Here is a 13,212-nt window from a genome sequence, read left to right as displayed (position 1 = left end):
CTTCCAGGCTTTGGAGAAGGAACTTGAAAGTGATAAGTCTTTGAAAAATCTCAGTTCACACATGCTCAGTAGAGACTTGGAAGAATTTAACTGCAAAGGTTCAAGAAGATTCTTCCTACAGTAAACATGCTCTATCCTGAGACTACAGGTACCAAGCAGGACTTTCCCTGAAATTGCTGTTCCTGGTTGCTGCACGCATAGGCGCCGATGTCTGCTCGCACTGGTGGGTGCTTGACCCCACTCTGTCCCTGGCCCCCCTCTCATTCCAACCCTTTCCCGAAAGTCCCCACCCCAACTCCATCCCCTCCCTACCCCATTCCAACTCCTTCCCCAAATCCCCACCCTGGCCCTGTCTCTTCCCCACTCCCCCCCGAGCGTGCCATGTTCCTGCTCCTCCCCCCTCCCTCCCGGAGCTTGCTACGCTGCCAAACAGCTGTTTGGTGGTGGCAAGAGCTGGGAGGTAGGCAGAGGAGCGGGGACGTGGCACACTCAGGGGAGGAGGCGGAGGTGGAGTGGAGGTGAGAAGGGGCAGAGAGGGGAGCTTGGCTGCCGGTGGGTGCAGAGCACCCACTAATTTTTCCCAGCGGATGCTCCAGCCCCAGAGCACCCACAGAGTTGGCACCTATGGTTGCAGTGGTGGTACTGGGCACCAGAACTGAGAACAGGGAGCCTTTCAGTCCTGTGCTGTCAGTGTTCTCTCTCCTGTCCCAGGAAGCCGGGAGGAGCAAGCCACCTGACAAATGCAGAGGAGAGAAGAGCCAGATCAGGGAGGGGCAGTGCATTTCTGGTACTTCAAGAACTCTCATTCATAAGCAATAGTGCTGGTCGTAAAGAAATGCCCCTTCCAGCAGTGCTGGAATGGTGTTCTGGAACATTCTGGCATGACTCACGCCCTGAGGAGGGACCAGGGAATAGAATGGGACAAGGAGCTGAGGCGGGGGGGTTGATAGATGGGGCAGGAGGCTGGCAGGTGTGGGGGAAGAGAAGCTTGGACTGGAAGCTGGAGGTGAATGGGAATATGGATGGGCTGGACAAGGTGACTGGGACTGAGAGGAGGGGAGCCTGGGACTGGCTGGGTGGGGAAATGGGGGTGGGAAGGGAACAGGAGACTGGGAGTCAGTGGATGGAAGAGACTATGAGTGGCTGGAAAAAGTAGTATGTATACATGTAATTAAAGATTGTATCATAATGTATATGCCCAAGGCACTCAAAATAAGGACGAACAAGCAACCTTTGTTCTGGCCTTGCGTAACTTTGAAATGCTCAGCTTTGCAATTGTAATGTTCCTTTAGCATGACTTTTGTGTGTAATATATATATTGTAATTTGGGTTATTTTGGAGGCCCCTGATTAAGGCCCTCTTTTTCTAGTACAATCACTATCTCCTTAGTCAGGCGTTTTTCTGTTTCTTCTACAAGGGTCAGAGCCAGCAGAAGTTGCACCAGAGGCAACTGGATGATGACAGTGGGAGGAAATTGGAGAGTTGTAGGAAAGTAGAACCTCTGTCATCACTCCCATTCTCATGCCTGGTGCACAGGACGTCAAGTGTCCCAGACAGCCCCAACAGAACAGAAGCCAAGAGAGAGGGTTTATAGTAACAGAATGCACATTAATACAGTGGGGGATGAGAAAGTGAACCTGTTCTGAAGATTGATTAGTTTTTGGAGAAGTAGTTGCTAATATTAAAAGGCACCAAGGATCTGTAGAGAGATGCTAATAACAAATAAATAGAAATATTAGGGGGTCTTTCACCTCAGGGCCTATACTTGATTTTGCCACCACAGGGTTGCCAGGTGTCTAGTTTTTGACTGGAATGCCTGGTCGAAAAGGAACCCTGGCGGTTCCAGTCAGCACTGCTGACTGGGTCATTAAGTTATGCTGATAGTTATGTTAGTCGGCAGCACAGGCAGGCTCCCTACCCAGCTATGAGTGACTTCCGGGAAGCTGCCAGCATCTCCCTCTGGCTCCTAGTTGGAGGGACAGCCACAGGAGCTCTGCGCACTGTCCCCACCCCCAGTGCCAGCTCAGCTGCTCCCATAGGCCAGGAACCACAGCCAATGGGAGCTGAGGGGGTGGTGACTGCAGGTGCGGGCAGCAAGGAGAGCCACATGGTCACGCCTCTGCTTAGGAGGCGGAGGGAGATGCCGGCAGCTTCCTGGGAGCCACCTGAGGTAAGCGCTGCCAGGAGCCCGCACCCCCCACCTCCTTCTGCACCCCAACCCCCTGCCCCAGCCCAGATTCCCCTCCTGCACCCCAAACCCAAGCCTCACCCCAGAACCCACAGCCCCAGCTGGAGCCCTCACCCCCCCACACACACACACTCCAACCCCCTGCCTCAGCCCAGAGCCTTCTCCTGCACCCCAAGCCCCTCATCTCCAGCCCCATCCCAGAGCCCATACCTGGAGCCCTCCCCCACCCCCCAGACATCCCAACCTCCTGCCCCAGCCCGCTGAAAATGAGTGAGTGAGCGAGGGTGGGGGAGAGCAAGCGACAGAGGGAGGGGGATGGAGTGAGCAGAAGGCGTGGCCTCGGAAAAGCGGTGGGGTGGGGGGGGCAAGGGAGTTTGGTTTTCTGCAAATAGAAAGTTGGCAACCCTAAGCACAAACCCCAGCAGCACAAGTCTCCAGCAGCAGCACTTCAGGGAGGTAGCAGTGGCAGAGCCTAAATCTACCTTCCATTGAGTGAAGTGGGGCCCTAAAGCCCGGACCTGGGAAGAAGGTTAAAGGCATAGCAATGATTCAGCATGTCCTATCAGCAGCATCTGCCTAGGGGACAGGAAATCTTTACTTTCACAGTACTCAGATGCACCACCTTCCCTTAAAATCTGGACACATTTGTAGAAAATGAGGAAATGAAGATTAAATACATATTAGCAAGAAATGTGGCAACACATTAAACATAGATACAGCTGTGTATCATCACTTGACTGATGTTTTGTGGCCTAGAGGAAATGATCTCAGTCAGTGATCTCAGACCAGGTTCTAGTAGACAGTTTTCCACATAAAGTCCTTGTGGCACAACTGCTCCTTGCCCTAGTTAAAAGTGGATTAAAGAACTCCTCTGGGCTCAATTAACCCCAATCTGCTGTACCTGCACCACTTCCCACAGCTCACATTGGCCGGGAACGGTGAACCGCGGCCACTGGGAGGTGTGGGCAACCATGCAAATGTAAACAAACTGTCTAACGGCCCACCAGCAGATTACCCTGATGGGCTGTGTGTGGCCCACAGGCTGCCCATCACTGGCCTAGGATAGATTTCTCTAGTTTGTTTAAGAAGTGGTCATGTAAGACAGTATCAAAAGATTTAAAGCCGAGATATACCCCATCTACTGCTTCCCCCTAACTACAAGGCATGTTACCTTATCAAAGAAGAATATTAGGTTGGTTTGACATGATTTCATTTTGACAAATCCATGTTGACTGTTACTTATCACCTTATTTTCTTCTAGGTGCTTACAAATTGATTGTTTAATTATTTGCTCCATTATCTTTTCAGGTACCAAAATTAAGCTGACTGGTCTATAATTTCCTGGGTTGTCTTTACTCCATCTGAGACAGTTCCTCAGATTTGTCACCTAAAAAGAATGGCTTAAATCGGGGAATCTTCCTCACATCTTCACTGGTGAAGACCCATGCAAAGAATTCATTTAGTTTCTCTGCAATGGCCTTATCATCCTTGAGTACACCTTTAGCATCTCAATCATCCAGTGACCCCACTGGATGTTTAGCAAGCTTCCTGCTTCTGATTTACTTAAAACAATTTTTTGCTATTCGTTTTTGAGTCTTTGATTAGCTGTTCTTCAAATTCTTTTTTGGCCTAATTACATTTTTAAACTTTGCCAGAGTTTATGTTCCTGTCTATTTTCCTCAAAAGGGTTTGACTTCCACTTTTAAAAGAATGCCTTCTTGCCTCTCACTGCTTCTTTTACTTTGCAGTTTAGCCATGGCGACATTTTTTTTTTGTTCCTTTTACAATGTTTTTTAATTTTGGGTATACATTTAAATTGAGCCTCTATTTTGTTATCTTTAAAAAGCTTCCATGCAACTTCAAGGGATTTCACTTTTTACACTGTATCTTTTAATATATATAAGCACTTAGCTAAAAAGTGACAATATTTTATCTCCCATTACATGATGTAATTGAATAGGACTCTTTTTCATTTAACTGTTTCTCATCAGATCCTACACATATTTTCAGGTTTCCATCCTCTCCTCCTTAGTAGGACATAGAGAATCTCCATTAATAGATTTTCCCTTAAGGGATATCTCTGTCCAAACTATGTGCTCCTCTGCACCTGTTGGCTTTCCCCTGTCCCTAGGTTAAAAACTGCTCTATGACCTTTTACATTTTAAGTGTCAGCAATCTGGTTCCATTTTGGTTTAGGTGGAGCCCATCCTTCCTGTATAGGCTCCCCCTTTCCCAAAAGTTTACCCAGTTCCTAATACAGTAAGTCTAAACCCCTCCTCCATACACCATCATCTCATCCATGCACTGAGCACCTGCAGTTCTGCCTGTCGACTGGCCCTGCGTGTAAAACTGGAAGTATTTCAGAGAATGCTACCATGATGTCCTGGACTTTAATCTCTTATATAGCAGCCTAAATTTGGCCTCCAGGACCTCTCTCCTATCCTTCCCTTTGCCATCAGTGGCTACATGTACCACGACTACTGGCTCTTCCCCAGCATTACACATAAGTCTGTCCAGATGTTTTCAGAGATCTGCAACCTTCGCATCAGGCAGGCAAGTCACCATGCGCTTCTCCCAGTCATCGCAAACCCAGCTATGTTTCTAATGATAAAATCCCCCATTACTATTATCTGTCTCTTCCTAATAACTGGAGTTCCCTCCCACAGGGAGGTATCCTCAGTGAGAGAGGATACCATGGCATCGTCTGGAAGGAGGGTCCCAACTATGTGATTGTTTCCCTCTGCTCCACTTGGATGTTCTCCTTCCCTGAGACTTTCATACACCTCAACAGCACAGAGGCTGTCAGACCAGGGGTGGGACCATTCTACAGTGTCCTTGAACATCTTATCTAGGGACCTCTCTGTCTCCCTTAGCTCCTCCAGTTCAGCCAGTCATCTCCAAAGCCCATACACAGTCTCTGAGGGCCAGGAGCTCCTTGCACCAAATGCACACAAATCCATAAGGCAGGTAATCATACATGCTGCATTCAGTGCAATAAACTGGATAGCCCCCACTCTGTTGCTAGACTTCTGCCTACATCTGCTTTATCTTTTTACTCCTGCAGCTCTTTCTTTATTGTTGTTTGTTTTTATTAGGGGGTGTTTATTGCCTTAAATTTAAAGAATATTAATGAAGTGTATTTAGGCCCCCTCCTCACTCCCCTTCTAAACTCGCTGTTAGCTGCTCCTGTTTGCTAGCTCCTCTGCTCACTTAGGAATGGGCTTTTTAAACTCCTGTTCTCCCTGGGTAGCCCCACCCCTTGGTTGATGGATTCTAAAGGGCTTGGGGATCAAAGCCTCATTAAGAAGCTCTCACCCTTGCCTAGCAGGCCGCTAGGCTCAGCACATAGTCCTCCAAACAAAGAGATCACACTATGTACTTCAGTCAAGCACCAAGCATACAACCAACACAAACACGCACACTACAGACAACAAACTCACCCCAAGAGTCACGTAGCCACTTGTCCTTCACCTGGAGAAATCCCTCGCAAAACTCCCCTGTTAGCTGTTCCTGTTTGCTAGCTCCTCTGGTCGCTTAGAAGCAGGCTTTTTAAACCCGTGTTCTCCTTGAGTAGCCCCACTATATACATCCTATATAACCTTCTAATGAATGTGTGTGCAAAGAGCCTGAGGCCATAACCAAGAGTCAGAAGCCAGACAAGGGTCATGCTGAATTTGCTGACGTGGTACAGCACTTTGCCTTCCTCTCAATGTCTTCATGGATCTCTGGCCACCAGATGTGTCTCCGGGCTAGGGCCTTCATCTGTACAATGATCTTCATGAAGAGTTTCCAGAGCAAGAGACTGAAATGATTTTGGAATGATCATCCACATTTCCCATATGATACAACCTTAATTCACAGATAACCCATGTGACTATGTTTGTGGCACACATGCTTACATGGGAATGATATGAGCAAGCACTCAAAGAAGAATTCACATTTGTCTTGACATACTCCCAGCCCATGGTCTTCAAAACTTTGCAAGACAGCATTCAAATTTTGAAGATGATCCTCTTGATGCTTTCCTGTAACAAGGATGTCATCCAAATGAATGGTGTTCATTCCATTCAGGATCTCATCCATGGCTCTCTGCCACAGGATAGGTGCTCAGAGTGATACCAAAAGGCAACATGTTGTAGCAAAATAAGCCTTTTTTGTGTGTTAATTGTGAGATACGTACAAGAGGCCAGGTCAATCTTCATTTGTAGGCATGCACTGAGCACATCCAATTGAAGAAACACTATCTTCCACTAAGAGTTGTTCGTAGTGTTGTTGTAGCCACGTTGGTCCCAGGATATTAAAGAGAAAAGGTGAGTGAGGTAATATCTTTTATTGGCCTGTCTGTTGATGCAATAAAATACATTATCTTACTCACCTTGACTCTCCATTAAGACTAGCAAACAAATCTTCAACATGAGATGGTGGATACTGGTCTGCACATAAAACTGGAGTCAGCATCACTTAGAAATCTCCACAAATTTGGACAGAGCTATCCTTCTTGATCACTAGCACGATGGGTGTAGCCCATTCACTGTGTGAAATCAGTGACAAGACTCCAATTTTCACAAATTGTCCAAATCAGCTTCCACCTGAGGCTTCAGAGGATAAGGCACAACTTGCAAACTTTTGGCTGGCTATCAGACTTAACAGTGATCTTCACTGACATGTTGCTTATCTGTCCAAGCTCTTTTTCAAAAACTTTGGAGAGTATGTCCAGTATTTCTTAAAGGTTTTGAAGTGTTTTAGTGATCACCTCAGTCCAAATGCTTCGCAAGCCAAGTTCTGCCAAATAATGGTGGATACTTTCCTTCAATCACATGTAGGGGTAAAATGACTGATTGTCCATTAAGAGGAACTTTCCTGCAGTATAGGTCTTCATAACTGTGGAATTTTCTTCCAGGGGAACTTATGACAAAGTCTGGTGATAGGAGATGCAGAAATCAGTGGGACAGCTGCTCCAACATCAGTCTCCATTCTTGTAGGAACTCCCTCGATCAAGGCTGTGAGCCAGATGCCATGTATGATTCCAGCTTCTAACATATGCAGTTCTAGGTCTTTATCAGTGTCACTAGAACTCATCTCCCTCTGCATTATAGATTCCCAACTTCCATCCTTTCTTAGGTTCAGTCTTCATAGGCATCTTCTTGGATTTATGGTTACCCTGTGTTACTGGTTGCTGAGCTGTGTCAAGGTTCCTTCCCCACTTTGAACTCTAGGGTACAGATGTGGGGACCTGCATGAAAGACCCCCATCTTATTCTTACCAGCTTAGGTTAAAAACTTCTCCAAGGTACAAACTTTGCCTTGTCCTTGAACAGCATGCTGCCACCACCAAGCGTTTTAAACGAAGAACGGGGAAAGAGACCACTTGGAGACGTCTTTCCCCAAAATATCCCCCCCCCACAAGCCTTACACCCCTTTCCTGGGGAAGGCTTGATAATAATCCTCACCAATTGGTACAGGTGAACACAGACCCAAACCCTTGGATCTTAAGAACAAGGAAAAAATCAATCGGGTTCTTAAAAGAAGAATTTTAATTAAAGAAAAGGTAAAAGAATCACCTCTGTAAAATCAGGATGGTAAATACCTTACAGGGTAATCAGATTCAAAACAGAGAATCCCTCTAGGCAAAACCTTAAGTTACAAAAAGACACAAAAACAGGAATATACATTCCCTCCAGCACAGCTTATTTTACAAACCATTAAACAAAAGAAACTCTAATGCATTTTCTAGCTAGATTACTTACTAACTTTACAGGAGTTGTAAGGCTTGCATTCCTGATCTGTTCCCGGCAAATGCATCACACAGACAGACCAAACCCTTTGTGTCCCGTCCCCCCCCCCAGATTTCAAAGAATCTTGTCCCCTCATTGGCCATTTTGGGTCAGGTGCTAGTGGGGTTACCTTAGCTTCTTAACCCTTTACAGGTGAAAGGATTTTGCCTCTGGCCAGGAGGGATTTTATAGCACTGTATACAGAAAAGTGGTTACCTTTCCCTTTATTTTTATGACACGCTGTATGACAGGTCACAGTGATGTGTCCTTTTTTCTGGCACTTCCTGCAAATGACTTGGCCTGTCAAGTAATCCTTCTCAGCATGCATAGTTTGTGCACAACAGCCACATAGAAATTCCTTACATTCCCATGGTCCTCTGTCTCACTGATTCAGGAGGTGAGCTTCTTATGTCACACTGAATTCCAGGTTTCAGAAGTGTAGCCGTGTTAGCCTGTATTAGCAAAAACGAGGAGTCCTTGAGGCACCTTAGAGGCTAACAAATTTATTTGGGCATAAGCTTACGTGGGCTAAAACCCACTTGCATGGAGTGGAAAATACAGTAGAGAGGTATAAATACACAGCATATGAAAACATGGGGGTTGCCTTACCAAGTGGGGGGGGTCAGTGCTAATGAGCCCATTCAATTAAGGTGGAAGTGGGCTATTCTCAACAGCTAACAAGAAGGAGTGGAAATCACTTTTGTAGAGCTAATAAGGCCAGTGTAATCAAGGTGGCCCATTTCAAACAGTTAACAAGAAGGTGTGAATATCAGCAGGGGGAAATTAGTTTTTGTAGTGACCCATTCACTCCCAGTCTTTATTCAGACCTAATTTGATGGTGTCCAGTTTGCAAATTAATTCCAGTTCTGCAGTTTCACATTGGAGTCTGTTTCTGAAGGTGTTTTTGTTGAAGAATTGCCACTTTTAAGTCTGTTATTGAGTGTCCAGGCAGGCTGAAGTGTTCTACTGGTTTTTGAATGTTATAATTCTTGATGTCAGATTTGTGTCCATTTATTCTCTGCAGTTTCCATGGCAATAGCTACCTCAACAGTCTTCTTGAATGAAAGAATTGATACAGCAGTAACTTTTTCCAGATCTGGTCATTGTGTAATTCAGAGACTCATTAGTCACGCAGGGCATTGCTCAATGTTCTGCTAACTTCCTTAGAGCAGCAATGAACTGTGCTACTGACTCTCCACTTCCCTGATGTCTCTTAGGGCAGTGATATTGGTCTGCTGTCATCAATGGGGTACGAGAAAAATGTCCCTGCATTGCTGCAGTAACTGATGCATATGTGGGAGCTCCAGGCACAGTTGGAGTCCAGACGTCATGGAGCAGTACACATGCCTTTGGACCCATCACTGTTAGCACGGTTGAAAGTCGTCTGTCGAGAACAGAATTTCAAGCTACACATTGCTCAAAACGTTTGAGGTACCACCCATGATTTTTGGTTTTCATCAAATTCGCTAATATTGCCCACAAAGGTTGCCATTTCATTTCTCTCCTTTAGAACTTCACACCCTCTCCGTGGTCTTCTCTTCCACAGGGAAACTTTTTATTTTTTTCTTTACCGTGCACTGTCTGTGCTTGATCTCCCTTTGCTGGCTGTGTGCTTACATCCCAAATCAATCCTTTGGCTGTAGTCCTTCAGGGCAGGCTAAAGGTTGTCTTTCTAACTTGCAAAGACAAGCTGCTCTCCCCTCACTGCAGCAAGTCTTTGTTCTGGCCTTATTTGCCTACTCCCCCTTTCTTGCTGGCTAGCTCATACAAGTGGCCGCAGGTTGCCCACCACTGGTTTATAGCCTTCCCAAAGCTCGTCTTTTTACATACTATTATAATGATGGAATATGGATATTTTTGTCTTTATAAATATCCAATCCTTTTGGAATCCTGCTAATCTCAGCCTTGATCATATCTTATGACACTGGTGTTGTGTGAAAAAGTATTCCTGTTTAAATTTGCTGTTTCATTGAATGCCCCCTTGTCCTGGTATAGTGATTGTGTGAACAGAAGATCCTGATATGCCTTCTCTTCAAAGTTTGTTATCTTGTGTATCTTTACCATGACCTCTCTCATTCATCCTCTCTCTAGGGTGAACAATCCAGAGTTTTTAATCTGTCTTCAAATGGAATGATTTACATTATTTTTCACTGAACCTCTATATCTATATTTTTGCTGGTTTCAGAGGAACAGCCGTGTTAGTCTGTATTCGCAAAAAGAAAAGGAGTACTTGTGGCACCTTAGAGACTAACCAATTTATTTGAGCATGAGCTTTCGTGAGCTACAGCTCACTTCATCAGATATTTTTGCTATATCATTTTAGAGATGAGGTGACCAGAACAGAACATAACATTCTACATCAACATGTACCACTGATTTATATAGTGGCATGATACATTCAGTATTGTTAGACCCAAACCTGATACTACGGTAGTAACTATAGCCAAACATGCCTTTTTCATCTGCACTTCAGATAAAAGCACTATCTTGAGGGCTCAGATGGGACACAAATGCTCATAGACCTTCTGCAGGCCCTCTGCATGGGGTGAATTTCACTGGTGGTTAGGAGCATGTAACCATTTTTTCTGGATACAAATCTTGCTAAACATATCCCTCCTTTTGTCAACTCCATGTATATTCTAATTCACTCTATGTGGGGATGACGTTCAGAGCACTCAGAAACAGAAGCTAATTCCCTCCTTATCCTCTTCTCCTTCCTTCTCTCTTATTGACACTTTCATTTTTTGTGGCTTGGTTCAAATCAGACAGAGATCTTGTCTACCTTTGTTGCAGCACAGCAGGTAGTAGAATGAGTCCCAGATTTTGATGGGGGCCTCTGGATGTTACTACAATAAAAATAAAGATGGCCTTGTTTCTTTTCCTGCTCCTATTATCCCTTTCAAATCTCTTCTGGCTGGTACCACCTTTTCCATGGTAGACTTGCTCTCCATGAGTCTGATCCAAAGTTCATTGAAGTCAGTGAAAAAGACCCTCATTGACATCAGGTGGCTTTGAATCAGGCTCTAGCAGGAGAGGCCTATGTTTCTCTAGTAAAACGCTCACTCCAAATTAACTTCTTAGAGTACAGGTTTCTCTCTTCAGGTCTCCTTCCCTGTAGGACTCCTGACACTGCTTGGAAAAGGGCCTTTCTGCAACTTCTAAGAGCTCTCTTGTTCTGAAAGAGGGAAGAACTATGGAAAGGTGAAATAAGCGATAAGATTGTTAGAAATATGACAATTTGAGGACTGGACACAACACCAAAGGTTTCAGGGAGCCACCCAGTAGGCCACAATGAAATATGCGCGCAAGATAAACAAAAATTGTTGGCATATCCATTTTCTTTTTCTGCTTTGGTGGCTGGATGTTGCCTCTTATTTACTGTTGCCTTGTGCACTAATATTACTTGATCACAACACAAGCTGGTATTGCTCCAGGTCAGTATTAGTTAATGAATAACTCTTTATTTTTCCTACTGGTTTCAATGTGAATAGTGAGTTACGTACTCTAAAAATGCAAAACTATTAAAAAGTCACAGTCTGTTATTGTTTATTTCACAGAACTAAAGTTGAATGCATAAATGAAGGAAACATTTAAATTTTCCTTTCACACATTCATATCTGTGTGAGGAAAAAAATGTAATGCACACATGATTTACATTTTACAAGATATACAAAAATCAGATTATAAAATGATCGTTTGGGAAGCTAAAGTTTCTGAAATATTTCACTCTTAAAACATTATAGAAAGAAACAGCTGATTTGCTAGAGCAATAGGGATGACAGGTGCATTAGCAAAGTTATTGCATTGTATAGGCCAAGATCTCTCTTACAAGGCTAAGCTGTATTATGGAGAAAAAGTATCTAAGTGGCAGTGTTTCAAGAGGAGCATCATGAGAGTTGTCCATTGCTACTGCATCTTTAGAATATGCATAGCCAGTATCCTCCAACCAATGACATCTATGCTGGTAAGCAGAAAGGTGTTGCCAAGGTCTCATCATCATGCTACCCAGACAAACCCCTTCTGTGGCCAGTAAGAGGTGCTGGTAGTGTCTGCCAGTCACATTGCTTGGACTCCAGAGGCCTGCACCCCGATTATGGGAAGCCCCTGAGGGGGTGTGAGATGGAGGGGAACTGCATATTTGGCTCTGTATATTGTCTGAGATTACAGGAACTGAAATTATGCCATATAGAGCATTTTTTTTTAATGGGATGTATTCAAATACAGTGCCATCAGCTACCCAGTGCCAAACCCTTGTAGTGAGGTTTCCAGGAATATGTGCATTATTAACAGAATGAGACAAGTGCTTGCTGAGCAGTTTGGAGAGACTGCATTGATGTGAAGCCCGACACTCATGAGGGTGATGCAGGTATGGTGAAGAAACAAATGCTTTGAAGACTTATTCACAGTGGCTTGTGTTTCATTTTCATTCTTTTAAGTGTATCCATTTGTTCCATTTCATAATTAGTCAGCGCTATATTTTTCATGAGAAATGCTCTTGTTAAAGTAGTTCTGGAATCTTATACAACTATAGAATGATTATGAAATGAAGTAATTGCTGCTGCTAGTACGTAAAAAAAATATGCAGACACTGAAAAAGTGACTGCTACAGGGTTTGCACAGGAGAAAATAGCTTTGTCCTAAACCTTCAGGTAACCCAGTTGCATAATTTTATTAAAACAAGGCCCATCTTTAATTTATCAGACTAGAGAGTAGCATGTTCATTTCGCTCAATGTTGGCCACAAGATCCTTTGTGTCACTAGTTCCAGGAACTGCGTCAGTATTAAAATACAGGTTGTTCTCAAAGCTGTCATTTGTTGACATGTGGTTCTTTCTTTTCCTGTAGAAGAAATAGCCTGCAAGGCCAACTCCTGCTAGGATAAGGATCACCACAATAATTACAATCCCCGTTTTGCTGTGACTAGGTTCAGGAATCTTCTCCTCCTTTTTCACTGCTGTAAACGAATGCAAAGCAGTTAACTAGAAATCATGTACTTGGCATCTGATTATAGAACACAATCCTGTACTTAGAAATAGTAGTTTATTCTTATGCATGAATGCTTTACCATCTCCAGATAATTAGTGACTGACAATGCAGAAGGCAAAATCAGAAAGCATATGAATAAAGCTTAACACAACATTTCAATCCAATTTTAGGGAAGAGTTCTGCATTTGGACATAAATGGAGTATTATGGATGTTTTATTATCGAGGAAATGCATTTGATAGCCATTTAACATCTAAAAATATATGT

General features: G+C 44.1%; 1 protein-coding gene across 1 annotated transcript in view; it reads right to left on the bottom strand.

The window, feature by feature from the left end:
• Positions 1-11,386: 11,386 nt before the first annotated feature.
• LOC125631379 (macrophage mannose receptor 1) overlaps positions 11,387-13,212 on the bottom strand; it is an 85,660-nt gene continuing 83,834 nt past the window's right edge. The window contains exon 30 of the mRNA XM_048838008.2: positions 11,387-12,914. Coding sequence (XP_048693965.2) covers positions 12,664-12,914 — 251 coding nt within the window. The 3' untranslated portion in view covers positions 11,387-12,663. The remainder of the gene's footprint in view (positions 12,915-13,212) is intronic.

Source organism: Caretta caretta, chromosome 2 (genome assembly GCF_965140235.1).
Source record: "Caretta caretta isolate rCarCar2 chromosome 2, rCarCar1.hap1, whole genome shotgun sequence".
Classification (NCBI taxonomy): Eukaryota; Metazoa; Chordata; order Testudines; family Cheloniidae; genus Caretta; species Caretta caretta.
This window is presented reverse-complemented; position numbering and strand designations above follow the sequence as displayed.